General features: G+C 53.8%; 1 protein-coding gene across 1 annotated transcript; it reads right to left on the bottom strand.

The window, feature by feature from the left end:
* Positions 1 to 605: 605 nt before the first annotated feature.
* PRUNE1 (prune exopolyphosphatase 1) lies at positions 606 to 23522 on the bottom strand. Its single transcript, XM_048828392.2, has 8 exons — positions 23395 to 23522; positions 12879 to 12983; positions 12422 to 12627; positions 10092 to 10270; positions 9557 to 9715; positions 9180 to 9274; positions 8321 to 8479; positions 606 to 5321 (listed from the first exon to the last, which is right to left on the bottom strand). Exons 1-8 carry the CDS (start codon positions 23431 to 23433, stop codon positions 4800 to 4802), a joined length of 1464 nt encoding a protein of 487 aa, XP_048684349.2. The 5' UTR covers positions 23434 to 23522; the 3' UTR covers positions 606 to 4799.
* Positions 23523 to 27546: the final 4024 nt, after the last annotated feature.

Genomic DNA, 27546 nt, shown 5'->3' with positions numbered 1-27546 from the left:
CCACACAACAAATACCATGAATAAGGCTACGTTTTAGTCACGGGTATTTTTAGTAAAAGTCATGGACAGGTCACGGGCAGTAAACAAAAATTCACGGCCTGTGACCTGTCCATGACTTGCACTATACCCATGAGTAAAACTTGGGCCAGGGGTGCTCTGAGGAGGAGCGCGGGGGGGGGGGGTAGCCCGGGACCCCTGCTGGTGCTGGTGGGGCAGGCAGCTCCCATTGGCCGGGAACCACAGCCAATAGGAGCTGTGGGGGTGGTGCCTCCGGGCAGCGGCGGCATGCAGAGCCCCCCGGCCCCTCCGCCTAGGAGCTAGAGGGACGTGCTGGCCACTTTCGGGAAGCCCCCCCCCAATAAGCGCCCCCCCTCACCCCAACCCCGAGCCCCCTCCCACACCCAAACTGCCCCAGCAGCGGCAACCCCGCTTGGGCAACCCTGGAACCAGCCACACTGGCCGCTGCAGAAGTCACGGAAAGTCACAGAATCCTTAACCATGAATGGGGGGGTGGATGAGGGGTGGTGGTTCTAAAATATACACCACCATGAGCAGGGGGAGAGCGTGTGTGTGTTAAAATACACACACACACAAACAACAACACAGCCAGGAAAGCACACAAATTTAATCCTTAAAATGCAAGATCATCAGAATTACAAAAACAAAAAAGACTTTGGTTACGTAATATTTCTCTTTTTTCATACAACAATTTTGAAATAAATTTTGAAACGTAGCACATTTTAGTAGACCTGCGGCCTACATAAAAATACAACACCCCAAAAGTGTTGGAAGGGAAATTACCATATCAAATCATTTAAAAAAAAAAAAAAAGACTAACAAAACGTTACCATCGGAAACCCTGCCAGCTGAGAACAGCCGCTCACTCCGCTGTGGAGGGGCTTGCTGGGAATGGAACAGAAAGGCTTACGGACCCACAGTGACAACTGAGGTGCTCATTGGTTCTCTTGCTAAAATGTGATTTACACAATGCTACACTGGATGAAAAAGCAAACCGCATTCTCTTCACTGTGCCTCGGTCCCCTCCATTGAAATAAAGCTGCTTCTCATCTTGTTTTGCCTTTATTACATACTGTATGTTACTTCAGCTGATACCCAGTTTAACAGCAGCCTGCATCCAGAGTGAAATTGACACCCCCCTCTCCAAAGATCTATCCAACCCCGACTCAGGAAATCACTTAAGCACGTGTTTAATTTTAAGCACCCCTCCTGAATAGGGATGCTTTCCTAAATCAGGGCACGGAGGCCAATTTTGCTGGCTTATGTGATGCATTAAGCTTTGTGCTGCTCCCCTATCCCTGCACAAGGGTGAATTAAACCCCAGCTCTGATAGAACTGAGAGTTTTCCTACCCCACTCCCCACAAGTTCAATATCTCCCTTCCCCCACCCCTCACCCCAAAGCAGATTTTCTTTGCCCCACAGATCGCAAACGCATCCTGGCTCCTTTGATTACCATGTGGGGCAGCCTGAGCTGGGAGCTCCTGAAATCATACCACAGTGGACACCAACTCGCTGATGGTAGGACACATCCCCCGCTGTGCCTCAGTTTCCCCCAGCTGCACAGCAGGTATAATGACCACACTCACCCAGAGGGGTGTGGCAAAGACAACTTCGAAAAGGGCTATGTAATGTCACCCCCAACTCTACCAGGCAGTAACTAAAGCTTTCATTAAACCCTCCAGGGCCTTTCTGCTTCCCTGCTCTTTAGGACACAGATTGTCTGTTCTGTGTTTGTACGGCACCTAGCACCATGGGGTCTTGGTCTGTGACTGGGGCTCCTGCATACCACTACAATACACACAAAGAGGGAGATCACACCCTGCATACCTGGTTCTGTCTTACTTCTGGTGCACGGTGTAGGACTGACAGCCTCGGAGCCTGAACCTCTCGAGGTGTCCTCCATGAATAAGGATGCACGTTGCTTTCATAGACAGACCGCATTATAGCTACTAAATCGAGAGGGATTCAGACACAGCATTCATTTCCTGGTATCGACGTCGTCCATCAGTGCAGCTCCCCACCTGTTAGAGCCTTTGGTTGTGGGACGTATGGACAGACACAGACAGTAGCGTAGGAGGCTCAGGGCTCCGCCACAAGGGGGTCTCTCTAGGGTGCACATACCACAGAGACGTACCGGGGTTAGATGATTCTCAAGATCAAAGGGAGGAGGGGAATTCATGACGCACTGAGGAACACGCCTGGGGGTTCTAGCACCCGAGGCTTATTCACAGCCACCGCAGACAATGGGGTTACACGGGGGTCGGACTATGGGGTCAGGGAGTTTTTCCCCTTCATGCAAGTGTCCCACAGAGTGGACCCGGCTTGGGGGCACACGCAGTTACTTGCTAACCTGCAGTGTCAGTACCTGAGGCCTCTCTAGGAGGCACAGGCCCATTACAATTATCATGTGAGAGCCCAGAATGACAATTCTGGAGAAGGCCAGTTTCTGGGTGCCAGGTGCATTAGAACGACTGCCCCAGGGTGGAAGTCCGTCCTTAACAACAAAAGCACCAGCAGGGCGGCGGACTAGGGCCATTTCCAAGGAACGGAGCCTGGAAAAGATTTCGAGGCCAGAGTTTCCGGTTTTTGCAGGCCCAATTGTACCAACCTGCAATTTCGGTCAATTTGCTGCTTGAACTCCTGATTTGCAGACAAGAGTCAGGACCATGGGGCCAAGTTTGCCGGAGGGCTCCGTTCCTATGTAGCTACCTAAATAAAATGGGATCACATGTTCCTTTGGGGCCAGATTATCTAAAGAGCTCATCTCCCACCCCCTACCCTCTGAGGACAAGGGGAATCTCACACCCATCCCTCTGAACAACGGAAGCTGCTAGGTGGCAAGCATAAATCATTTAAGGTCGTGGCTACATGGGACATTTGCACTGGCATAAATCCATGGTGTGAATTTAAATCAATATACGGCTATAACCCGTGTGGAAACTGATTTCCGTTACGAGTGGCTGATTTTGTTTAACTGAAGCCAATTGGGAACTGGCTTAAATTAAACTGAAATAAGCCCCTCCCCCCCTCAGAGCCCACGCAGGGGTTTGCACGGATTTAACAATACTGGTTAAAAAGCCAATTTCACTTGAACTGGTGCAAATTTCCCACGTAGACAAGGCCTCAGGCACTCTGAATTGCCAGCCCACAGAATTGTAGACATGAAACCGCGCCTGAAATCAAGTGAGCCCACACCAAAAGAGGCTGAGTTAAGGGCAAGCTGATAGTGTGGCCCCTTAGATAGTTTAACGAATAGTCGCCACCTGAAAAGTACCTCATTAATGGCTACTTTCAAAGGGGAACTATGCTGTGGGTCACAGGGACACCCTGCCAGTCCCCTCGGGAGAAGGGACGGACGCACTGGGGCATTCTGTACCATCCATTTCCCCACCCGCAGGTTGGACCGTGCCAAGGGACAGGTAGCTCAGCTCTCCAGTAGGCCAGTAAAGACAGCAGGCTGGGATTTTGTGGTTATTCCCTCAGTGACTCAGAAGCAAACACGCCCAATTCACGAGCACTGAGGAGGGTTTTCCTCATTGCGAGCCCTGCAAACTCAGCCAGGGCTCCAAAAGTCAAGCCAGGCTCCTTCCTTCTTGTGCACCGGGCAGGCGGGAGGGGGACGACAACAAAAATGCCCTATAAAACCTGTAACTGGAAATTAGTAATGATTCCATACATGATGCACAAGGAGGAATAAACCCCAGCCTCCTCCCCGCAGAGCTGGGCTGTTCCCATGGGGCTAACAAGGAGAGACCCCAGCCCCCTCCCCACAGAGCCGGGCTGGCCCTGGTTTGCTAACAGGACCTCAAAGCAGTTTGTCCTGGCCCTGGGCTCAGCTCCCTTTCACGGTCGCTTTCCAAGGCAGAGCTTTAGGAACCAATCACTAGAAACCCCTTCACACAACCCTCGGACAGCTGGCTGGAATTCACTGCCCCGGGGGTCACTTTCCAAAGCTGCCCAGCCAGGGTTTCAAAGGGACTGGACAATGATGACCACAGATAATGGGGACGATGGGAAGGAAGAGTTTTCCTTTACGCACGGTGCTGCGCAGGCAGGCAGGTACATGGCAGACCCAATGGCTCACAGGAGGCACGACGGCCGACTGTGTCACATGGACCGGAAGGAGAGGAGACGGGAGAGAAGTTCCTCTCCTTTATTGCTGTTCCCCGACGGGGGATTCTGGGTGGAAACGACGCTGCCAAATCCACACAGGGTTCAACAAGAGTGGGGCCGAGATCTCCCCTCCCACGATGCGAGGGGTAAGCCGGTGCACACAGGAAGGGGACACAACGTGGAATGGGACTCAGGGGCTGCTGGACCTGGGCATTCTTCCGCATAACACAGCACAACCGCTCACGACCTAGGGCACGGTGACGCAAGAGGCAGCTGGGGTTGCGCCAGGGCAGGGTTTAAAGAAATCACTGTAACAGAGAAGAAGGAGGTGGTACTTGTGGGCACAGTCTGGTCAGGATCAAACCCCTCGGTGCCTTTAAAGTGCAGCTGCACTTTGCATTGGGGGGGGGGGTGCCACGCTGCTGGTGTTTTGGTTTGGCTTTCCCATGAAATTCCCTGCTGGAGGAGGAGCTGGCTGGAAGTCGGTTCTGGAGCATCGCTGACAAAAGTGCCTGTGTCTGGCTTTTATTGCAGAGGCCAGGGTCCACGTCCCCGTGAGACAGACGGACGTGTTTCATCCACACACAGAAAGAGGCCACGCATCTAATCCCAGAGCGCCAGGATTGCAATCGCTTCCCTGAAACCCGAGCGGGCACCAGCCCCGGTGTCATTTCTTCTCGGGGCTGCTGCTGGCAGAGGGGCGCACCACCGTGATGTGGCTGAACTTCTCGAAGATCGCCTCCACCGACAGCTTGGGCAGCCCCCTGTCCAGAGGGCACTCATCCACCAGGCTGTTCATGGGGGTGGGAGGCAACGGGGCATCGTCCTCCAGCAAGACATCCCCATGCCTCGGGCACCTGCCTGGATCTCTCCTGCCCCTTGGCTCGTACTCCAGGGCACCCGCTTCGCCGGCCACATCCGAGTCCTCCGGGTTCTCGTCGCTTTCACCGCAACCGGCAGAGGAGTCTTTTGGCTCTGGTCTCGTCGTGCCACAGGAATCTTTGTCCACAGGATGCATGGTGCCAGCCGCTGTGCCCCGCTCCCTTAGGAAGTCTTTAAGGATCGGGAGGACTTTCTTACGTGATGCAACTGTGTTGCCTTGGTGGTAGGCACAGAGGTTGGGGTAGAGGCTCCCCAGAGGGGAGAGGTCCAGGGGCGGGTTATTAGCACGCTCCAGAACGCCACATACCTATTGGGGACAGAAACACGAGGGGGTGAGGAGCCGGCTGAGAGCCAAGGACCCTCCCGAAGGCTGAACCTGCTGTCACAATGCAGCAGGGATGGGATCATGACACGCATAGTACAGCAAAGCCGGAGCTGTACTGGGCTGACCCCCCAACTCCCCTCCTACATTTTTGCTGTTTGGGGCACTAGCCAGGTTATTCGGATATGCTCAGGGCCAGATCCCCCCCGGTTGTAAACTGGTGCAGCTCCACGGATTTACACCATTTGAGGGGAGAGGGAATTATACATAGCTTGCCTCACACTGATTGGATCCTGGGCGGGAGCCCCATTCTGCTGCACCCCACCAGTGCTGCTGTAGCAGGTCTGCAATGCCAGGGTGCAAGCAGAGCCCAGAGCTGGGGTCTCTGCTCTCGGTGCTCCCAGCCAGGCCCTTCTGATCCCAGGGTCGCTCTCCCCACAAGCTTGGATACAGCTCCCAGGTTGCTCAGTCTGCCAGAGAGCGGGCCAGATCCTCAGTTGGTGTCAGTCGGCACATCCCAAGAGAGCGACACTGATTTACACCAGCCGGGGATCTGGCCCATGGATTCCAATGGGGTAAATCTGCTGGGGCTCCAATCAGGGATCTGGCCCACAGACTCCAATGGAGCTACGATGGATTTACACCAGCTGTGGCTCTGGCCCACAGACTCCAATGGAGCTAAGGCGGATTTACACCAGCCGGAGATCTGGCCCACAGACTCCAAAGGAGCTACCCTTATTAGGGTAGCTGAGTGTCAGACTCCAAGTCTCCCGTGCCTGGGAAGCCAGTCAACTGAGAGAAAACACACGTGTCCCCCACAGCCCAGGGAAGGGTTTCACGCCCCCCCCAGAGAACCCCAGGGGACCGCGAGCTCAGAGCTGAGCGTTAAGGAACAAGTAAAATGAGTGGACAGCGGCTGACAGGGCAGAGGTGTGTGTGTCGGCAGCCGGGGGAGACAGGCTGGTTTCTAATGATCATCATTCAGCTTGTATCTGCCTAGTCCAGCCTCTGGATTCAGCCTCCAGAGGCAAAGCACTGGGTGCGGGAGGTGCCGAGGGTGCACGTCGGGGCAGGATCACACGGAGGGCATTTCCCGTTGGAGCAGAGCCGGTTGCAGGGATGGAAAAAGGAGCCTCTTACCTCTCATCTCTAAGGCTGCTGTCTCCCGCTCGGTCCCCTCGGCTGCTGTGATCTCTGACCCACCCGGGCGATTAGCCCACGATCCCTCCCACGGCTTTAAACCTTTGACCACGGTTAATGAGTGACGAGCGGTGGCGAGGGATCGGAGGGGGTGGTGGTGGGGGGAGCCGTTGCTGCATGGCTGGGGATGGGGGGAGTAAACATGGCCTCCCCCCTCCGCCCCCACTCTCGTTCTCGCCAGGCTCTGGAAAGCACCGAAGCAAACTCTGCAGGCACGTGGGCTGCTGCGCTGGGGGTGGCCTTGGAGCCGAAGGGTGAACGCCGAAGCCTACACAGCTCAGCAGCTACCCCACCAGCTACGGGAGCGACCGTGGCATGAACAAGCTCTGATGGGCAGGGCTGCAGTGCTGAGCCTTGAGGGGTTGAGGGAGGGGGGATTCGCGGGGACCTAGAAACACCCACCGAGGTGGCGGGGGGAGGGGAACAGGGCTCTCAAGCGGTTTTGCTTCCACTTGGGTGGAGAGCGGCTCGGCTGGGAGCTCGGCACAACAGGCAGGTGAGCCGGTTTCCAGGGTGGACGGTGCTTGGAACCAGACAGCCGTGGAAGGTGCTGCACAGTTTGTGCACCTGGGCCCCGATTCAGCAAAGCACTTGGGTGGGTGTTTCATAAGGGACTGATTCCCACAGGACTTCAGCGCTCTGCTGAGCTGGGGGTCAGGTCCGCAGGAGGGCGGGGGCCGGAGGAGGTAACCCACCAGGGACGCGCCACCACCCTATAAATCCTCTCCCAGCCAGCCACCCGCCACTGCAGCAAAGAGGAAGGTGCTGGTTATAGCCCAGCACGCTGATCTGGGAATTCACAAATCCAGGGGCACCCAGAGAGTCTGATACCCAGCGGGGGCTCTTCCTGCAGGCAGCTCCCTTGTGTTTTACGTTGTACAAACAAAACCCCCAGATCCCAAGCTTTGGCTCCCAAACCCCTTCACATTCTGCCCCATCTGCAGCAGGAGCAAATCCGTTTCTGCTCTGGGCTCTTTGCAGAAGCAACAACCAAGGTCCAGTTCCTCCCCTTGCTCCATTTCTAGAGGTTCCCAAGATGGGGGCGGCAGGGAGGGGCAGCTTTGGGGGCAGGGATTATCAGGGGTCAAGCAACGGCCAGACTAGAGCAATGGGCCACTATGAGAGCAAGTCAGATAAGTGCTTTGCTGGGTCAGAATCTAAGTCATACATGTCTAGAAAACATGACCTATGAGGGAAGGCTGAAAAAAATGAGTTTGTCTAGTCTGGAGAAGAGAAGACTGAAGGGGGCCAGGATAGCAGTTTCCATGTACATAAACGGTTGTTACAAGGAGGAGGGAGAAATATTGTTCTCGTAACCTCTGAGGACAGGACAAGAAGTAATGGGCTTAAATTGCAGCAAGGGAGGTTTAGGCTGGACATTAGGAAAAACTTCCTAACTGTCAGGGTGGTTAAGCACTGGAATAAATTGCCCGGGGAGGTTGTGGAATCTCCATCATTGGAGACTTTTAAGAGCAGGTTGGACAAACCTCTGTCAGGGATGGTCTAGATAATACTTAGTCCTGCCATGAGTGCACGGGACTGGACTAGATGACCTCTTGAGGTCCCCTCCAGTCCTATGATTCTATGTGACTGCAGTAAAGCACCTGTTTAAATGCTGTACAGGATCAGGGCGCAAGCAGGGGATCTAGTGCTTGCCCTCAGTTTGTTATATGCATGGGCTTCTGGGACTGGTCACTGAGGAAGGGCGGGCGGCTCTGGAATATCCCTTGAGAATCTGAGGGCAGACCCCGGGCAGGTAGGCAGCATGCCCCAACTATGCTCACCGCTGTGCGCACCGCCGCGTGCTGGCTGTACACCGCGAGCTGCCGGAATGGCTCGTTCCGCTCATTGAAGGATATTGTCATGGCTACCAACCCGCCGTAGCCATATCGCTGGCAGAAGGCGCACAGGTCCTGCTGCAAGCCAGGCCGCTGCAGGAAGGCCTAGGCAAGACCAGCGAGCGGCGTCAGAGTCCAGAACGCACAGGCACGCGACGGGACAGGACGGCAGGCAACGCTGCCAGCTCCCGCCCGTCTTACTACCCTGTCGTCCTCCCCCACCCCCAGCACCACCCACCTGTCTCATGCACCTGTTATGTCTGAACTGTTCAGACTATAGGCTCCTTGGAGAAGGAATGCCTATTTGGCAGCAGTGTGATCTAATGGATAGAGCAACAGACTGGGATGTAGGAGACCTGGGTTCTATTCCCAGCTCAGCCACTGGCCTGCTGGGTGACCTTGGGCAAGTTCCCTCTCTGTGACTCAGTTCCCCACCTGTATGATGGGGATAACAGCATTGCTCTGCCTCAGAGCCGGGTTGTGTGGGAAGGTGCTCAGATACTACACTGATAAGTACCACGGAGAGATAGAAAACCCTCCATTGCCCTGCGAGGTAGATGGGCAGCATTATTCCCCACTTCACTGGCAGGGCTAGGGAGAAAACCTAGCTCCCAATGTAGGATCAGCTTCTTCCCACTTGCACAGGATAACATTTAAATAGCAAAATGCACAGCTACCCAGCAGGCAAAAGGTGCTTTCACTCCTGGGCTCTATTCCCAGCTCCGCCACCGACTCCCTCTGTGGTCCGGGGCAAGTCACTTCACTTCCCTGCGCCTCAGTATCCCCATGTTTTATTGATCCTTACCTCCAGCGTCACGTACACAGCACTGATGGCCAGAACGAGCCCGTCGCTCGACAGCGCCTTAAGATCCTTTCGCAGCATCTGGTCCGTAGTGAGCCCTGGAAAAATGAGAGGGGCAAACGTGAACGAAGAGGGATGTTCATTCCCAGCGGGAGCTTGGATCACTTCCAGGGAGCTTTGCGTTTTGACGATCCAAAAGACTCAGACATCATTCACACACACAACCCTCTGACCACTCTGCTAGGTGGATTCTTGGACTGTTTTCAGATGAATTCGGATACTTGTCTGATTTAATGCCTCCAACTATATAAGCTCCACGCAGCCCCTGCCTTCCCCATCTGTCCCACTTGATCCCCGATCAATCCGCGAAAAGCTGGTACCTGACACATCGAACTTCGCTGTCTGCAGAGCCTCAAACAGGACGCTCCTTGCTGGGAGGTCTGGGAACTTGGATTCCAACAGGGCAACGTACTGACTGTCTTTGGGAGTCACTTTCCCAGCTTCTGGAGTCATATTAACACAATCCAGAAGTATTGTACCTTTAAAGCAAAGGGAGCAGCAGTTGACACAGAAACACAGTGTGAGCCAAGCCAGGAGCAAACAGAGACCATACACATTTTTTGTGATCTTAGACATGAGCTGGGGAGTTAGACCCTTGGGGTCTAGACAGGTGCTTGTTACATCTCCCCTAAGCAAAGCCCTGCTGCAATAGACTGGCCTTGCAGGAGTCCAGGATTTGCTGCTTCCTGGGTTGGTGCAGATGCAGCCCTGCTGAGCATGCTGCTGCTTAGGGGTCGGTTTTACAGCCAGCAGGATACAGCCTGGGAGACGGGCCTGATACTTGCAGCTGTGGGTCTCCGCCCCAGAACTCTACACCCCTCCCTGAACGTCAAAACAGGCTAGCACCGTTCTCACCGAGTAGCAGGGCGGCCGTCTGTCTGTCCAACAGCTCCGCTGGGCCCTGCACAATCCTCTCCGTCACCAGCGTGGCGCAGGAGCCCACCAGCTCCGCGGTGACTCTGCACCGAGGCTCCCTCTCCAGGGGCCGATGGTCGATCACCTCGATCACGGCCTCCTCCAGGGCTGCGTCTTCGCTGGGCGGGCAAGACGGGGACGTGAGCGGCGGTGCCTGTGAGAGCACCCCCCCCCGGAGAGGTGGGCGCAGGCCGAGAAAGACCCCGGTTTCGTCCCCAGGCGTTTCTCTCTGCAATTTCTCCCCCCACCCCCACGCCAAAATGAGGGACTTAGGGTCAATGGAGTCACCCCAGGGATGGAATCTGTCCTTTTGGCTACACCATCCACCCGAGAGCATCCAAGGGCGTTATGGCGCACCCTGGTGGGCATTATTGTGTATTTATAGCATCACCCTGGGGACGGACTGAAAATTCCTCCTCTCGGGCTCTTTTCTTACCCCGCCCCCCACCAATAAAGGCCGATGGGGGCTTATTTCCTCTACACTGAAAATATACTGACATGCACATGCAAAGGTGCTGGGCTGAGGGCGGTGCTGCAGTGAGGGGAGGGGGTTTTCAGCCCCTAAACAGGGAAAGGATGATATGGCAACTGCGGGGGGGGGGAGGGGCGGTGAGGTTGGGGTAGCCATGTAGAGGGGGAGACAATACATGGAGCGTGGGCAGGGGTGAGGGTGGTGTAGGAATGGGGTGGGGTGGCGGCAAGGCGGGCACAGGAAAGGACGGCAGACACACATGTAGAAGACGAAGGGAAAATGCCATCGTGTTCGGGTTCACAGAGACGCAGGGGGATGCTGCGCACACCTGCCTGCTCATATCAGAGATTTTACACCTCATCCCCTTTAGCAAAACCCTCCCAGAGCACCCAGGGATGCAGAGCAGCTGTGGGGACGCCGTGGCTCCTGTCTGTAGGTCCCTTCCAGCCACGAGAGGTCTCCCGGCTCCTCCCAAGGCAGCTGAAAGGTTCATGAACTTGTCTGGACATCAGATCTGCTGTGGTGGGTAGCAACCCACCCGGCCCAAGCCCTCTGTGACTTGTCCCATGCTGACCCCATGTGCAGGGAGCTGTCCCTGGGAAAGACCCGTCTCTTCCCCAGTGCCCATGAGTCATGAGCTGACAGCAAGATTAGGAATATTTTAAAAGTGAGTCAATCGCTCCTCTAGGGCAGGGGTGGGCAAACTTTTTGGCTCGAGGGCCACATCAGGGTCGCGAAACTGTATGGAGAGCCAGGTGGGGAAGGCTGTGCCTCCCCAAACAGCCTGGCCCCCGCCCCCTATCCGCCCCCTCCCACTTCCCGCTCCCTGACTGCCCCCCCCGAACCTCTGCCCCGTCCAACTGCCCCCTGACCCCTATCCACACCCACGCCCCCAACAGGGCCCCCAGGACTCCCATGCCTATCCAACCGCCCCCTGCTCCCTGTCCCCTCACCACCCCCCCAGAACCTCCGCCCCCCCCAGCTTCCCTCTGCTCTCTGTCCCCTGACTGCCCACTGGGGACCCCCTGCCCCTTATCCAACCCCCCGGCACCCCGCCCCCTTACCATGCCACTCAGAGTGGCAGGAGCTTGGAGCCCCGCCGCACGGCCAGAGCTAGCCACGCTGCCCGGCAGGAGCAGTGGGGCAGAGCACTAGTGATGCTGTGAGCTGAGGCTGCGGGGGAGGAGGGACAGTGGGGGAGGGGCTGGGGGTTAGCCTCTCCAGCCAGGAGCTCAGGGACCGGGCAGGATGGGCCCGCGGGCCAGATGTGCCCGTGGGCCATAGTTTGCCCACCTCTGCTTTAGGGGTTCCCACCTGCCCTTGTGCACCCGTCTTTCATAATCCAGCAAGGATGCCATCCACGCCGTGGACAAGACAGTCCCTCTGTTTATAAGGCTAAGCAATATCATCTACTTCGATTGCAAGCTCGTAGGGGCAGAGGCCCTCCTTCTGTTCTGCATCCGTATGGTGCCTAGCACAACAGGGTCCTGGGCCAGGATTGTACCACAATACAAGTAATAATGTCTTCATTCGCCCATCATTTACTCCCCACTCCGTCCTGCCTGGAGCCCCCACCAGTGATTTAATGATAACACCGAGCTGCCGTATCGCGTGTTCCATCCGTACATCTCAAAACTTTATAAAGGTGGCTCAGTGTCCTTGGCCTCATTTTACAGATGGGGAAACTGAGGCACGAAGAGGGGAAGTGACTTGCCCAAGGTCACCCAGTAGGTCGGTGGCAGAGCCAGGATTAGCCCCCCCAGATCTGCTAAGTCCCCCGCACCGCCTCTCCACTTGCCTCGTCAGGATGTGGTGGTCAACCAGTGTCAAGGAGAGGAGGCCAGCCCGGTGCAGCGCATGCAGGTCGATCTCATCCCGGAAGATCAGGCAGCTGTCGGGGATCTGCTGCTCCTGCAGGAGGAAGGCGCTCTCTGTGCGCAAGGGGAACTCCGAGCGGGGGATGTTCAGCACAGGGATGAATGCCGCCCTGGACTCCAGAGAGGTCTGCAGGAGAACACAGTGAACCTCAGGGACAATTAGCAGCAGGCCTTGGCTATGGAAAGCCCAGCCCAGGGGGGTCCAGGCATCACACAGCAGCCCTAGTGTGCATTGGTCTCAGTGCTATGTGGTCACCAACCCAATTGCCCCATGTGCCCCCTTGCACAGAGAGAGCCCCTTCCCTCCCCATCCCTGTTAATTCCACCCCAGCCGAAGCAGAGCTCCAAAGCGGAGCCAAGCCTCAGGGCAGCACTCACCTTTGCCAAGTAATAAGCCAGGGCAAGCGCCGACACCATGGAGTCCAGATCGCAGGCTTCATTCCCCAGCACCACGTGGACTTCCTGCCTGTGCTGGACATGCTCCTGCCAAGAGACAGCAGGCTTTGAATCCAGGCAGAGCAGGCCCAATGTCGCTTGCACGGGAAAAAGACTCACTCCTATGAGCTGATGCAGAAGGAAAACACGCACCGTCTCCCCTGTGGGCAGGCTGAGCTGGGGAGCTGACATGACAGGGTCTTCCCGCCCGGCTCCTCTCTGTCTGGCCCAGGAAGCCTTGGTCATTCTAGACCCTTTGCTGGCTTAAGGACCTGAGGCTCCCAAGTTCATCTTCTGAGCAATCCCCGGGCCCCCAGAGCATATGCCCGACCCAGCCACCAAGATGCTCCAAAGGTAACAGTCACCGGCCACCTCTGGGTTAGAGGAGCCAATATAGGGGGAGACGTTCAGCTGATTAGAGACGCACCCGCAAGCACTCTCTGTAGTGCCAGATTCGCCTCCCACTCCCCCAGGTTCACAGACTGGCAGTGTTCAGAGACGCACACCGGGCTGTCAGCCCCGCAGTGACCACCTTGACCCAGCATGAAACTGACAAAGGAATGGAATCCCTTCGGGAACACATCAAGAAGGAGCTGCACCAATGTTTTCCACTCGCCAGCGTCGTTCAGTGGCTAAACCAGGGGACTGGGAGCCAGGACTCAGCTCTGGGAGGGAGCACGCTCTCGTGCTCAGACCAGGGCCCTGGGTATCAGGACTCCTGGGGCCCATTCCTAGCTCTGAAACTTTGTGCCTGTAAAATAAGGTTAATAATCCAATATTGTCCAACAGCACAGAGAGGGTGTGAGGCCTGCTGCATACAAATGGCCCTTGGAGGAAGGCAATGTCGGTACCACTGGCGATTGCTTTGCTCTGTGCTCACAGGGGGTCAGTAGGCTGCTCTGTGTTTTGAAGGGGAGATAAACATCTGGGGTTCACGGAGCAAAAGAGAAGGTTTCTGGCAGCCTATAACAAAACACAGGCAGCCAGATCTCAGGACGCTGTGCTCCTAACACAGCAGGCCCATAACCGGCTCGTCAAGAGACGCAATCGAAACGCCAGCTGCTATCGATTCTCTTTGGTTCTAAAACATCTGGGGGGGGAGGGGGGAGGGAAGGCATGTGCAAAGAGAGCTGCAAGAACAAGCTGTGGGCCAGATTCTCCTTTCACACCATTTTACTCCTGTAACTCCAGTTTAGACCAGTATTAGGTCAGTGCACGTGGGAAGATAAGCAGACTCCTCTGGCTGCAGCCAGAAATTCAGATGCAAGGAAAACGGAAAGGGATGAAGGAGGGAGTTTAAAACGGAGGGGCATGATTCTCTGTTTGCCATGAAGTCATTTACAACAGCACAACTATGCTGACCTGCCAGCATTTTACAACAGCGTACGTGACTGCACGAAGTGCAGGGCAAAAGAAGAATCAGCCCCAAGACATTTGAGGTTCAATGTGAATGTGGGGTGAAGGGTTGGCTGAGACTCTTACGGCCTCTGAGCTGGTTCCGACGCTCCAATCTCTACACTGGCCCTTTTGCTCCGGTGCTGAAACTTGCCAATGAAAAGTGAGCCTGGAAACTACACGTGGGTAGCAAGGTCTCGGTGACCACTTATGAATGAAGCTTTTGGTACCTGCAAAAGCAAACGGATGCAGCAGCAAAGAAGCCCTCCTTGTCAGACAGCAAACAAGGCAGATTTGCACCAGCTCCCTAAAAGCGATTTGCCATTCCTCCCAGGTGCAAAGAGGCAGCATCCGTTTCCCAGTTACTGTCAAGAGAACAGGCGGACACACTCGGTGCCGGGTTCGAAGCGCTGGGCGCTGGCTGGCCAAGCACTTTAGATAAGCAAGGCTGGGATAATGCATTTATGGAGCAGAGATAAGAGCTGCATGTTACCGAGCGAACATGCAAAACAGCAGCATATGGCCCCCGGGGAGGAAAGAAAACAACCTCATCGAGAAATGCACAAGCAATTTGCACTAAAAGGCACTCAAAGGTCTCGGAGAGGGATGTGTGCAGCCTTTTCAAAGCTAATTTACCTTTGCGCTATCTGGGAATGGCAGCGATGTCCCAGCCATTCCTGCAAACACATTAAATCAACATGACAGGTCTGATCCATTAGGATTGTAAGAGACACCCTGGCACCTTTTGGAATCAGAATGGATTTTTTTCAGGGGAGCAAAGGCAATTAAAATTGTCTTTCCATCTAAATAATACAAGCAGCATATTCATAGAGACCTAGATTTTTATGGGACCATTCTGAGCATGTAGTCTGATCTACTACATACCACCAGCCACAGAACCTCACCCAGTAACTTCTGCATCGAGCCCATACCTTCTGGGTGGGCAGGCATGTATATTGTACAAAGACATCCCGCCTTGACTCAATGACTGCACCACCATATAGGAGAGTTGCTTTATCCTAGTCAGCACTGACTCACTTCTATAACACCAGGCATATCTCGATTTTTGATCCTGGGACTGCAATCCAAATAAAAAATAATAATACCTCTAGCAATGGTAGCTCTCTTCCTGGGATACTGGATTCAATTCTGGCCCCGCTATTCCAGAACGAGATTGCCAGAACAGAGAGGACCTTATGGGAAAACATCCAGATTGAAAAGGCGGAGACGGTTTAGTTTTCAGAAGCGACGTGTGAGAGGGAATATGATTGAGTATGAAAATAGCTGACAATGGAGAGAAGAGAACTTGGGACAGTTCGAGTTATCTTCCCAGAACACAAGACTCAGCTCCGGGAGGGAGTATGCTCTCGTGCTCAGTCCAGGGGCCTGGTTAGAACAAGGGGATATTATTCAGCAGAAGGCAGTCAGTAACAGACTGTGGAAAGGAAATGGTTTTATTTCTATACAGCGTGCACCTGGCCTGTGGGACTCACTGATTTCACAAATCACAAGATTTCAGCGAGGCGAACAGCTCAGTCAGATTCACAAGGATTGGTCTTTTATACTGGTAATGAGGGCCTCCAAAGATACTTTAGGTGGGATTAAAGAAAAGATCAGAAGGGAAATAAATCTTCCTGCTTCAGGGCATACACTGACTCTAAGTGAAGGTGACAGGAAGAAAATTCCTTTACAAGAAGGTTATTCCGTAGCGGCCCACTGTAAGGGTGGCTTGCACCTTCCTCTGAAGCAGCTGGTTCTGGCCTCTAGGAGAGACAGGATAGTGAGCTGGATCTAGAGAGGAGGGATGGTGCAGTGGTTAAAATACCAGCCTGGGGCTCAGGAGATGTGGGTTCAAGTCCCTGTTTTGCCTCAGACTTCCTTACACAATTCACTTAGTGGAACATTTTCAAAAGGGACTTAGGAGCCTAACTCCCATTTTCAAAAAAAAAATCTAGACGCTGAAGAGTCCAAACCTCGTCGACTCTGAATAAATCACTTGGGTGCCTGGGTCACCACTCTGCTTGGGCCAGGGCAGTATTCAGAGCAATTTACCGCAGTGCCTAGAGAGGTCTGCACTGAGAGTGGAACCCCACTATGTCAGGCACTGTACCCAGGACAGTTCCTGCTGCCAAGAGCTTACAGCCTAAGTAAACAAAACGGAAAGGGAGGGGAAACTGAGGCAGAGAATGGGAAAATGATTTGCCTGCGGTCACTGGCAGAGCTAGGTCTAGAACCCAGGAGGCCCAGTTCAACGTGCTGTCCCATTGAGCCACACTGCCACTCAGGGTTTTAACATCACCTTTTCTCCTGCCCAACTTTTCTTTTTCTTTTTAGCCTTGCAAAGGTAACGTGCATTGTCTCACAGGCAGGCAGCATTAATTTGCAGGCCCAGCATAAGCATGACCTCACGCGAGTCTCAAGCAAATGCAGCAGACTTATTTTTGCGGCAGGCAAAGACGCACACGAATAGCAGCCAGACGACGTCACTGATGCGCTTGGCGCAAACAGGCCACACTCAGTGAGCCGCACACAGAGGCTTGTTTATGTGCAGCCCCAAACAAACAGTTATTATGGAAGAACACCCACCCTGCATTCATCCTCCCAGCTCCTCTCTGCAGCCAGCAGAGTCCGTCAGGCCAGGAGAAAGCAGCTTTTTGTCCCAGCTCTCCACACTTCCACCCCTCTCTGTGTGCTGTTTGATCTCCAGAACAAGGGGACCCCTTCACCAGGTCAGCATTTAGGTTACACCCCACCACTCAGGCTTTGTCTATGGCCTGGCTTTTAGCCACCGGAGTAGTTATGCTGAGGCCGATCCCTAGCGCAGATATAAACGAAGCCTTACACCAATGCAGCGTGTGTATCGTACGGGCCTCATTCGCCCCGGTGCAAAGTCTGTATAAACCCAACACTGATTCAGCAGCGAGGCAGATTTGAGTACATGGCCAGGGACCTATTTACCAACAACTGTTCTTCTCCCCAGGTCCTACTGCCACAGATGCAGTCAGAGCAGGGCACTCCCCGCTCCCATCAGAGAGATGGAGCAGCTGAATGACATCTGTGAGGGCCCTTTAGCTTTGAATTAGTTCCTTCCGCCCTGGTCTGAAACAGTCCTGCCGGGGTACGCTGCCAGGTCCATTTGCTTTTGGTAACCCAGACAACTCCAGTGGAGACCATAAAGACGGGAAATACGGTTCTAAGAGCTGGGTGATGATTTACGTTAACAATGGGGCGAAGGAGGCTTCCTAGAGCAAACCATGCACCATGGAGCACTTAGAACCAAAGACATATGCTGCTTTTTTATAGTTTCATGCGAGTTTAAGGTTGGAAGAGACCGATTAGATCAGGTGCCGGGAATGGCGAACCGCGGTCACTGGGAGATGCGGGGGGCCGTGCCTGCAGATGGTCAACGTAAACAAAATGTCTCGCGGTCTGCCAGTGGATTACCCTGATGGGCCACCTGCCGAAAATTGCTGACCCCTGGATTAGATCATCTAGTCTGGCCTCCTGTATCACACATTTCACCCAGACACCCCAATATTAAGCCCATAGACTAAACCAAAACATTTCAGCTCTCAGGAGACTAAACTGTGTGCCACAGGCAGAGAACAGGAGAGACCAAGGTTCCACCAATGGCAGGGAACTGATTAGGTGGAACGTGCCCAGGGGAGGAAATTCCTTCGAGACCCTGAATATGTGAGCAAGACCCACCAGCCAGGCATCTAAGAAAAAAGGATTCTCGGTATCACCTCAGAGCACTGCCCCACCCCGTCCAGTCTCCCATCTCCAGCTGTAGCCCATCGCTGATGCTTCAGAGGAAGGCAAAAATAACCCCAGCATACAGGAAGTCAATTGTGCACTGGGGAAGACTATTCCTTTTTAACCACCCCTTGCATTTTTACAGCCCCGAAAAATAAATACCCGATCTTGAAACCTGCACTGTGTCAGCGATTGCACATGGTGCAGAGCAAGGAAGAATCAGGCCCGAGGCAGTGAACACAATGCGATACACCACTGGCTAAAAACCCTTGTGTTAAATAAGGCCTTAGACCCACCGCTAGGTCCTCTCTGCTACCCAGCGCAGAGAAGCAGGCCGGTTGGTGAGCAGGACGGGCAACGATACCAGGCAGCAGGGGGGGAAGGAGAAAGGAGAAGTGAAGTCCTACTCTTTGGGAGTCAGTGTCCCAGCCCTCCCCTCCTCACTGCAGCACTGGAAGGTAGGTTTATTGGGTGTCACCTGCCTTCAAGACTCTAGCAACATGGAAAGGTGGGGGACTGTCCTTCAGCATAACCTCCATGGGATGGGAGGACAGGAATGCCTGCCTCACCTTATGGAGGCCCTGTGCTTCTCCCACAAGTGTCACCAGCCAAAAAGCAGCAGCTTCAGGGTCACCGCAAGCAGCATCTCCAGGAACAGACGCAGGGGGCACAAACAGATCGCGATGAGGCAATTTTAGCACTAATTCAAGAGTCCTTTGGGCATCTGCTGACGGCCTCACCCTTGGAGACAGACATGTGAAACGCATGCAGTCCATGGCCTAGCATTCAAAACACACACTCAACACTGGGGAAGATGAGCCGCTCCTGGAATGGGTAAGACACCATGTTGCTAACCTATCCATTTCACCGTGAAAGAAACACTAGGGAAAGTGGGGATAATTCTTCATAGCACTTTGTAACTGTGGGGAGGAAGGTTGGTCTTGCAGCTAAGGCACTAGACTGGGACCCAGGAGATCTGGGTTCTAGGAAAGTCAATGAAATTGCTCTGCACCTCAGTTTTCCCATCTGCAAAGAGGGGATAATCTTCTTCCTCTCCTTCCACCTTTTGTCTATTTAGATCGTAAACTCTTCAGGACAGGGACCGTTTCTTACTCTGTGTGTGTGCGCAGCGGCTGGCACAATGGGCCCCAGATCTCGGTCTCTCTGTGTGCATGCAGCAGCCAGTATGACGGGCCCCTCATCTCAGTTATTCAGTGTCTGTGCAGCACGAGGCTCAATGGGGCCCTGATCTCAGCTGGAGCCTCTGAGTGTTACCCTACTACGAATAACAACAGTAAGTATTAGTAACAGGAGACATCACTGAATTAGCTTTGCTATTTATTCCCTCCCCCCACCCCCCAAGAACTGGGGAGGGTTTTCAGAAAGAACGATCAAAGCCGGGGATTAGCCAAGAAATAGGGAGTTTCTACTGTATACTGAAATGTCAAATAGATTCCTTTTAAATCTCAGTTGATATTTTTACACCTCTGTGCAGAGAGAGATTAAACATATTACCTGCTGCTGACTAGCTCATGTCTCTCCTCAAAGAACTGCATTAAAATACTCATCTATAATTACCTTACCATAACAAGGTATCAGTGTAGAGAAGCATGACAGCGCTACACTCTGGTTAGGAAATCTAAAGCTATTAGAAGAGAAATGTAATTTAAATTGCATAGTAAACAGGATCAAAATAGACAAGACTCTTCTTTCATATCTTCCATTGCTCCTCAAGCACACTGATATTGTCACGGCCTGTAGCTAGCTGAGTGACCTAATTCTCCATTGCATCCATTAGAATGTCTCTACAAAAAGCATTGTATCACGTTATCAAGGTTTTGGGGGTTTTAATATTTTTGTATCCCTTGATCAAATAAGATGAATGACATTTTCCAGATGCAGAGAGACAGAGGAGCTCGTGGCATGAGAATTTCTGCCCAAACGCAAACTCGTGGAATGGCCACAAACAGCACTGGGATGTCAAAACTCATTGTAATAAAACACTCAGCAATTCTCAGCTGTTTACCCCACACAAACCTGCTTGCATAGAACTGTTGCCTTCACTTGAATTTTGGCACACTTGGGGAGATGGGAAGAAACACACTCTATTGTAAGAGGCAGGGAATCTTCCATTTTCATTTCCCCACATGGATTACGCTGTTTCTGATAGGTTCATGCTAATCACGACATCCCCAAGCTTCTCAAGTATATCACCATCTCAAATACTTCAGAGGCCAGCGATGACTGTTTAATTGCATATCCCAGCCTTACTAATTTATTTCACATAAGCAAAGCAAAAAAGTACTAGGCCTTGAAAAGACAAGCAGGGCCCGGAGGCCGGAATGAATCCCTAAAGGAGGGCCCACTCATATTTCATTTGACTAACAGGTCTTCATCTATAGGGTCCTTTTGAACATGCTTACAGCACTCTATGCTAACCCGTCTCTGAAAAGGTTGCTCCAAAGATATATGATGTCAGATGTTCCGCTCCCACAGCCCTGTGCAATAGGGAGGTGTTGTACAGATGGGGAAACTGAGGCCCAGAGACTTGTCTCATGTGACATTGGACGTCTGCGGCAGGAACAGAACCCATGTTTCCTGACTCGCAGTCACGTGTCTTAACCACAAGTCCATTCTTTTGCCACTTTGCTCACATGTCAGAATGCCCCACATCATACAGAGCTGTCAGCCTGTGACTGCTGTTGGAGAGTTACACATTGGTGAGGGTGCCCTAGCCCAGTGCAAAGAGAATTCTCTCCAGATTCACAGTGCAGTAAAGTCTCGGATCTGACACACAACTTCGCCCTTACCATGAGTTTATAGCCTGGGCAGAGATCACATGTATACTAGCAAGCGAGACCTTTGCTGATTTTCAAATTAGTGGAGCACCTTAATTTCTAAAATGTATCTGTTCAGTGTTACAGCCAAGGTCTACTTCATTCCTGGAGAGAAGTCTCCAATACAAACAAGGCGACACTAAATTCTAACAGGTCTTTACCACCTCTATTTCCTGCGCTTCTTATTTTGACACTGTAACCTGTTCACTTTAGCACTGTGCACAGCTGCCCATCACAGCAGAACTGAAAATGCTAAAGACATGAAAACAACAGCTTCTCCCTAAGGGCAAAAACTGAGTCATTTTGTGCATCCACTTCTGACACTCCCTCTCCCTGCCCATACACACTAACATTAAACACCAGCCCCTTTGTTTCCACAACTTCAGCCTGTTTTCATAATATTTGTCAGTCAACGGGTCCCGCAGGTAAAGGAAATTATATGGGTCCAGGATATGCAAAAGCCAATTTGAACTGCACCAAAACAAAACGCTAGCCTGATGGTAGAATTTAAGTCCAGCATCACATGAAACAACAGAACTAGACACCCCTGGAAAATTGACCCTCCTGTGATTTGAAGTGGGGTATATATATTTCTTATAATCTCTGGTAAGTCACTTTAAAGGTGTATCTTGTTTAAATTTCGTTCTCTACTTAAATTCACCCATGATTTTAGCTGTCACTGGTTCTAGGGGTTCTTAAGACAGCAGACAGTGCTTCAGAGTCCAGCACCCCAGTAGTAGAAAGTCTTAGGCTGGGATTCTCCTCGGAACTTGAAAGGAGTTTGGTACCCACCTTTCACTGAAAGTCAGTGGGATATGGGAGTCTAACTTCCCTGTAAGGATCCTTTGAAGATGCCAGCCTCAGTCTCTAACCGTCTCTAACTCTCCTGGATCAGGAGAGATCAGCTGCTAATGTCATTTTCGAAAAGCTGCAGGGGCAGGGGGAAAGCACGATAGTAATCAGAGCACCGTGATTTTCTAGGTCGAGGTATAAGGTCAGTTCCAGGACCAATATGTTTGGCTAAGTGCTGGTTAAGTCCCGCCACCAAAGAGAGAATAATTCAGTCCCCGGGTACACTTTGTCCTAGTTCTGCAGGTATAAATGGGCTACATCAAACTAGGCTCTTACATTGGTGCCCATCCCTGCAGCATCTTGGCACCTTAGCCTAGATCCCAGGCCAGTCCCAGAGCCAGGATGAGGGGAGATAGAAGGTCATGGGGGCAGCATGGAGGGGGACCATGGGGTTAGGGGAAGCAGAGATTGAAGGGGGGATGGGGAGGTTTGGAGGGGCATGGAGGAAGCTGGAGGACCGGGCATGGATGGATGGGGGAGGAATCGGGGGCAGCGGTTGGTGGGTGCTGGGAGGCAAAGGGGACCATGGACTAAAGGAGCAAGGAGCAGTGGGGGGCAGCGATGGACAGGGTGAGAGTGGGGTGAGCTGTGGAGTGGAGGTCAGGCTGGGGAGCAGCAAGTGCGGGAGGTGGGTTGGGGTGCGGGAGAGACAGGACCAGGCTGTGTGGTTCTGGGGGGAGCAGCAAGGGGAAGTTCAGGGGGCACCAAGGCTGGGGGAGCAGCAGGGAGAGCTGGGGTTTGTGAGGAGGGCGGTGGAGGGGAAGCTTTGTGGGAGTCAGAGATGAAGCTCCCTCTATGGTCTCCCTGTGCTCTCCCCAGCCCATGGGCCCCCCATGCCCTCCCTCCAGCCCCTCCATAGCGCCCGTTCCTTCCACAGTCCCTCATCCCCCCAGTGCCCCCCTCCTGCTCCCCTCCAGCCTCTGCCCCCAATAGCTCCCACTGCTTCCACAGCCCCTCATCCCCCCATGCCTCCCTCCTGCTTCCACTGCCCCCCATAGCTCCAGAGCCCCTCACCCCCCATGTCCCCTCCTGCTCTGCCCAGCCCCTGCTCCCCATAGTTCCCGCTCTTTCCACAAGCCCTCAACCCCCCATGCCCCTCCTGCTCCCCCCAGCCCCTGCCCCCCATAGCTCCCCTATTTCCACAGCCCCTCATCACCCCATACCCCCCTCCTGCTGCCCCTGCCCCCCATAGCTCCCGCTCCTTCCACAGCCCTTCACCCCCCCAGTGCCCCCCTCCTGCTCCCCCCTGCCCCTGCCCCCCATAGCTGCTGCTCCTTCCACAGCCCCTCACCCCCCAGTGCCCCCTCCTGCTCCCCCCTGCCCCCCATAGCTCCACAGGCCCTCACCCGTGTGTCCCCTCCTGCTCCCCCCTGCCCCTGCCCCCCATAGCTCCCGCTCCTTCCACAGCCCCTCACCCCCCCAAGTGCCCCCTCCTGCTCCCCCCAGCCTCTGCCCCCCGTAGCTCCCCCTATTTCCACAGCCCATCACCCCATACCCCCCTTCCTGCTCCCCCCCATAGCTCCCGCTCCTTCCACAGCCCCTCACCCCCCAGTGCCCCCTCCAGACTCTGCCCCCCATAGCTCCCCCCGGCCCCTGCCCCCCAGCGCCCCGCCCGGTACCTGCAGGGCGGCCCGGCGGCTCCGCACGAAGCTCTCCATGGCGGGCAGTGGGGCAGGGGGCGGCGGCCGCAGCGGGCCCTGGCTCCGGAGCGAGGGGGCGGCTCCTCCCGCCGGGCTGGGGAGCCCGGCCCGGCCCCTCCGTACGAGCCGCACGCGGGGCTGCCGGGAAATGGAGGCGGCCCCGGGGAGCGAGAGAGCGGGAGCGTCACTGGGTGGGTGTGACCGCGGGGTTGTGTGTGTCCATGTGGGTGTGACCGCGGGGTTGTGTGTGTCGGTGTGGGTGTGACTGCGGGGTTGTGTGTGTAGGGGAGGGTGTGACCGCGGGGTTGTGTGTGTCCATGTGGGTGTGACCGCGGGGTTGTGTGTGTCGGTGTGGGTGTGACCGCGGGGTAGGTGCGTGTGTAGGGGAGGGTGTGACTGCGGGGTAGTGTGTGTGTCGGTGTGGGTGTGACCGCGGGGTTGTGTGTGTCGGTGTGGGTGTGACTGCGGGGTTGTGTGTGTGTAGGGGAGGGTGTGACCGCGGGGTTGTGTGTGTGTAGGGGAGGGTGTGACCGCGGGGTTGTGTGTGTCGGTGTGGGTGTGACTGCGGGGTTGTGTGTGTAGGGGAGGGTGTGACCGCGGGGTTGTGTGTGTCCATGTGGGTGTGACCGCGGGGTTGTGTGTGTCGGTGTGGGTGTGACCGCGGGGTAGGTGCGTGTGTAGGGGAGGGTGTGACTGCGGGGTAGTGTGTGTGTCGGTGTGGGTGTGACCGCGGGGTTGTGTGTGTCGGTGTGGGTGTGACTGCGGGGTTGTGTGTGTGTAGGGGAGGGTGTGACCGCGGGGTTGTGTGTGTGTAGGGGAGGGTGTGACCGCGGGGTTGTGTGTGTCGGTGTGGGTGTGACTGCGGGGTTGTGTGTGTGTAGGGGAAGGTGTGACCGCGGGGTTGTGTGTGTAGGGGAGGGTCTGACTGCGGGGTTGTGTGTGTCCATGTGGGTGTGACTGCGGGGTTGTGTGTGTGTAGGGGAGGGTGTGACTGCGGGGTTGTGTGTGTCGGTGTGGGTGTGACTGTGGGGTTGTGTGTGTGTAGGGGAGGGTGTGACTGCGGGGTTGTGTGTGTCGGTGTGGTTGTGACTGCGGGGTAGTGCGTGTGTAGGGGAGGGTGTGACTGCGGGGTTGTGTGTATCCATGTGGGTGTGACTGCGGGGTTGTGTGTGTGTAGGGGAGGGTGTGACTGCGGGGTTGTATGTGTTGGTGTGGGTGTGACTGCAGGGTAGTGCGTGTGTAGGGGAGGGTGTGACTGCGGGGTAGTGTGTGTGTTGGTGTGGGTGTGACTGCAGGGTAGTGTGTGTGTAGGGGAGGGTGTGACTGTGGGGTTGTATGTGGGTGTGTAGGAAAGGGTGTGACTGCTGAGGTTGTGTGTGGGTGTGTACGGGAAGGTGTGACTGCGGGGTGGTGTGTGTGTAGTGGAGGGGTGACTGCGGGGGTTATGCGTGTAGGGGAGAGTGTGACTGTGGGGTTGTCTGTGTTTGTAGCAGAGGGTGTGACTGTGGGGTTTGTGTAGGGAAAGGTATGACTGCGGGGGGCTGTGATGGGGGAGTTTGTGTGTGTCGGAGGGTTTTGTGTGTAGGAGAGGGTCTAATGGGAGAAACTGTGCGGGGTTGTGATGGATGTGTTTGTACAGTAATTATGAGTGTGTGTGTAATCAGGAGTGAGTGTGGTAACTTGTGAATATATAGGAGGGTTATGAATTTAGAAGGGAGTGTGGGAGGTTGTGGGGGGGGGGTGGAGAGTGTATAGGAATCTGGTTTGAGTGTAGGGGGTTGTGATGGGGAGGGAATGTGGTTGTAAATGTGTTGGAAGATTGTGCATGTCAGAGATTATGATGTGTGTGTGTAGCTGTGAGTAGTGCATAGGGGTTCCAATGGGAGAGTATGTTTGTGTGGTGAGTGTGTATGGGGTTGGTGTGATTGTAGCGGATTGTGATGGGGGAGTGTATGTGTATAGTGAGTGTATAAGGGTTGTGATGGTGGAGTGTGTAGGAGGGAGTGTGGTTGGGCAGTGTGTATGGTTGTGAATGTTGGGAGTTTTCTGTGATTGTGGGGTTTGTAATGGAGAGTGTGTGTGTAGTTGTAAATGAGTGTGCATGGGGTTCTGATCAGGAGTGTGCTTGTAAGGGTTGCGATGGTGTATGTGTGGGAGGGTTGTGTGTGCAGGATAGGGTCTGTAGTTGTGAGTTTGTGCATATGAGGGTTGTGAGTTTAGGGGGTTGTGATGTGTATGTGTAGTTGGGAGTGAGTGTGTATGGGTTCTGATGGTGGAGTGTGTGTAGGAGGGTTCTGAACGCAGGGAATTGAGTCGGGAGACCGTGTGTGTAGTTAGTGTGTAATTTGGTGTGAGTGTAAGGGATTGTGATGGGGAGTATTTGTGTGTAATGAGTAGAGGGATGGTAGTCTAGGGGTTGTGATGGGGAGTGTGTGTGTAGTTTTGTGTTTGTATGTAGGAATAAGCGTGTTTGCAGGGAGCCGTGTGAGGCGGTGGTTGTGTGCCGAGGGGTTTGGAAAGCTTAATCCCAACTCGACATATACAATGATGGGGTCTAAATTCGCTATTACCACTCCAGAAAGAGCTCTTGGGGTCCTTGTGGATCGATCTCTGAAAATATCTGCTCAGTGTGCAGCGGCAGCCAAAAAAGTGACCAGAATGCTGGGAATCATTAAGAAAGGGATAGATAATAGGACAGAAAATATCATGTTGCCTCTATATAAATCTCTGGTATGCTCACATCTGGAATACTGCGTGTAGATGTGGTCGCCCCATCTCAAAAAAGATACATTGGAATTGGAAAGGTTCAGAAAAGGGGCAACAAAAATGATGAGGGGGATGGAACGGCTTCCGTGTGAGGAGAGATTAATAAAACTGGGACTTTTCAGCTTGGAAAAGAGACGGCTAAGGGGAGCTATGATAGAGGACTATAAAATCATGACCGGTGTAGAGAAAGTAGATAAGGAAGTGTTGTTTACTACTTCTCATAACACAAGAACGAGGGGTCACCCAATGAAATTAATAGGCAGCAGGTTTAAAACAAACAAAAGGAAGTATTTCTTTACACAACACACAGTCAACCTGTGGAACTCTTTGCCAGAGGATGTTGTGAAGCCCAAGACCATAACAGGGTTCAAAAAAGAACTAGATAAGTTCATGGAGGACAGGTCCACCAATGGCTATTAGCCAGGGTGGGCAGGGATGGTGTCCCTACCCTCTGTTTGCCAGAAGCTGGGAATGGGCGACAGGGGCTGGGTCACTTGATGATTTCCTGTTCTGTTCATTCCCTCTGAGGCACCTGGCACTGGCCACTGTCGGAAGACGGGATACTGGGCTAGATGGACCCTTGGTCTGACCCAGTAAGGCCATTCTTATGAGGGGTGTTCAAGTGCTGTGGGGATGGGTAGGTGACCGTGTCGGGGGAAAGTACTTTGCAAGTGAGGGGTTATATGGAAATACACCTGGGCAGCAGCTGTGAGTGTGTGTAGTTGTGGGATTTGTGGGAAAGGGGTGTGAGTGAGTAGTTGCTGGAGTATATGGGGGCTGTGTGTAGGAAAGGGAAGGGGTTGTGTGTTGATCCAGTTTGACAGAAGTGAGGCAGATCATTCAGGCCAAGTGACAAGGACAGAGGGAGCTCTGTGGAAGTACTGATGGGGCGGGGGTCTGGCTTTTCACAGTCACACGATTCTCCATCCCCCCTCCAGCTTTGCACACCCTGTAACGGTTGTTGCCTTGAATCCTGATTTGTTGTTCGCTACATTTTTTTGATCCAAAACCTCAGAAAACCACTGCCAGAAAACAATATTCCCTGCTACCTAACTTCCAACTTGTGTTATTTACATAACCCACTGGCTCTCCTTTAAGAAGGGCTCATTTCTGGACTGGTTCTTTTTCCTACATTGTTGCAGCAGCCCTGCTTCTTATTGTGTCTTCTGAATTACTCCTCTTGCCTTTAGCTAAGCTTCAAATATGAGACCCAAATCCAGTGCAGCAGCCAGCTTGTGGGAGATGGCATTTCTTTGACAGCTGCAGTTCAGAAATAGAGAGGCCAGTGTGTGAGTTGCATGTCTGTCACACACTCCCTTTACAATAAATACTTTAATTAAAAAAACTAATCATCACAGGGCAAAA

The sequence above is a fragment of the Caretta caretta genome, chromosome 24, assembly GCF_965140235.1.
Source record: "Caretta caretta isolate rCarCar2 chromosome 24, rCarCar1.hap1, whole genome shotgun sequence".
Taxonomy (NCBI): domain Eukaryota; kingdom Metazoa; phylum Chordata; order Testudines; family Cheloniidae; genus Caretta; species Caretta caretta.
This window is presented reverse-complemented; position numbering and strand designations above follow the sequence as displayed.

Coding starts and splice junctions, on each gene's coding strand:
- PRUNE1 (XM_048828392.2), bottom strand. CDS start 23,433: ATGGAGAGCTTCGTGCGGAGCCGCCGGGCCGCCCTGCAG. Junction 12,984..23,394: donor GCCGCCGGGCCGCCCTGCAG/GTACCGGGCGGG, acceptor GTCTCTTGGCAG/GAGCATGTCCAGCACAGGCA. Junction 8,480..9,179: donor CTGTGTACGTGACGCTGGAG/GTAAGGATCAAT, acceptor GGTCTTGCCTAG/GCCTTCCTGCAGCGGCCTGG.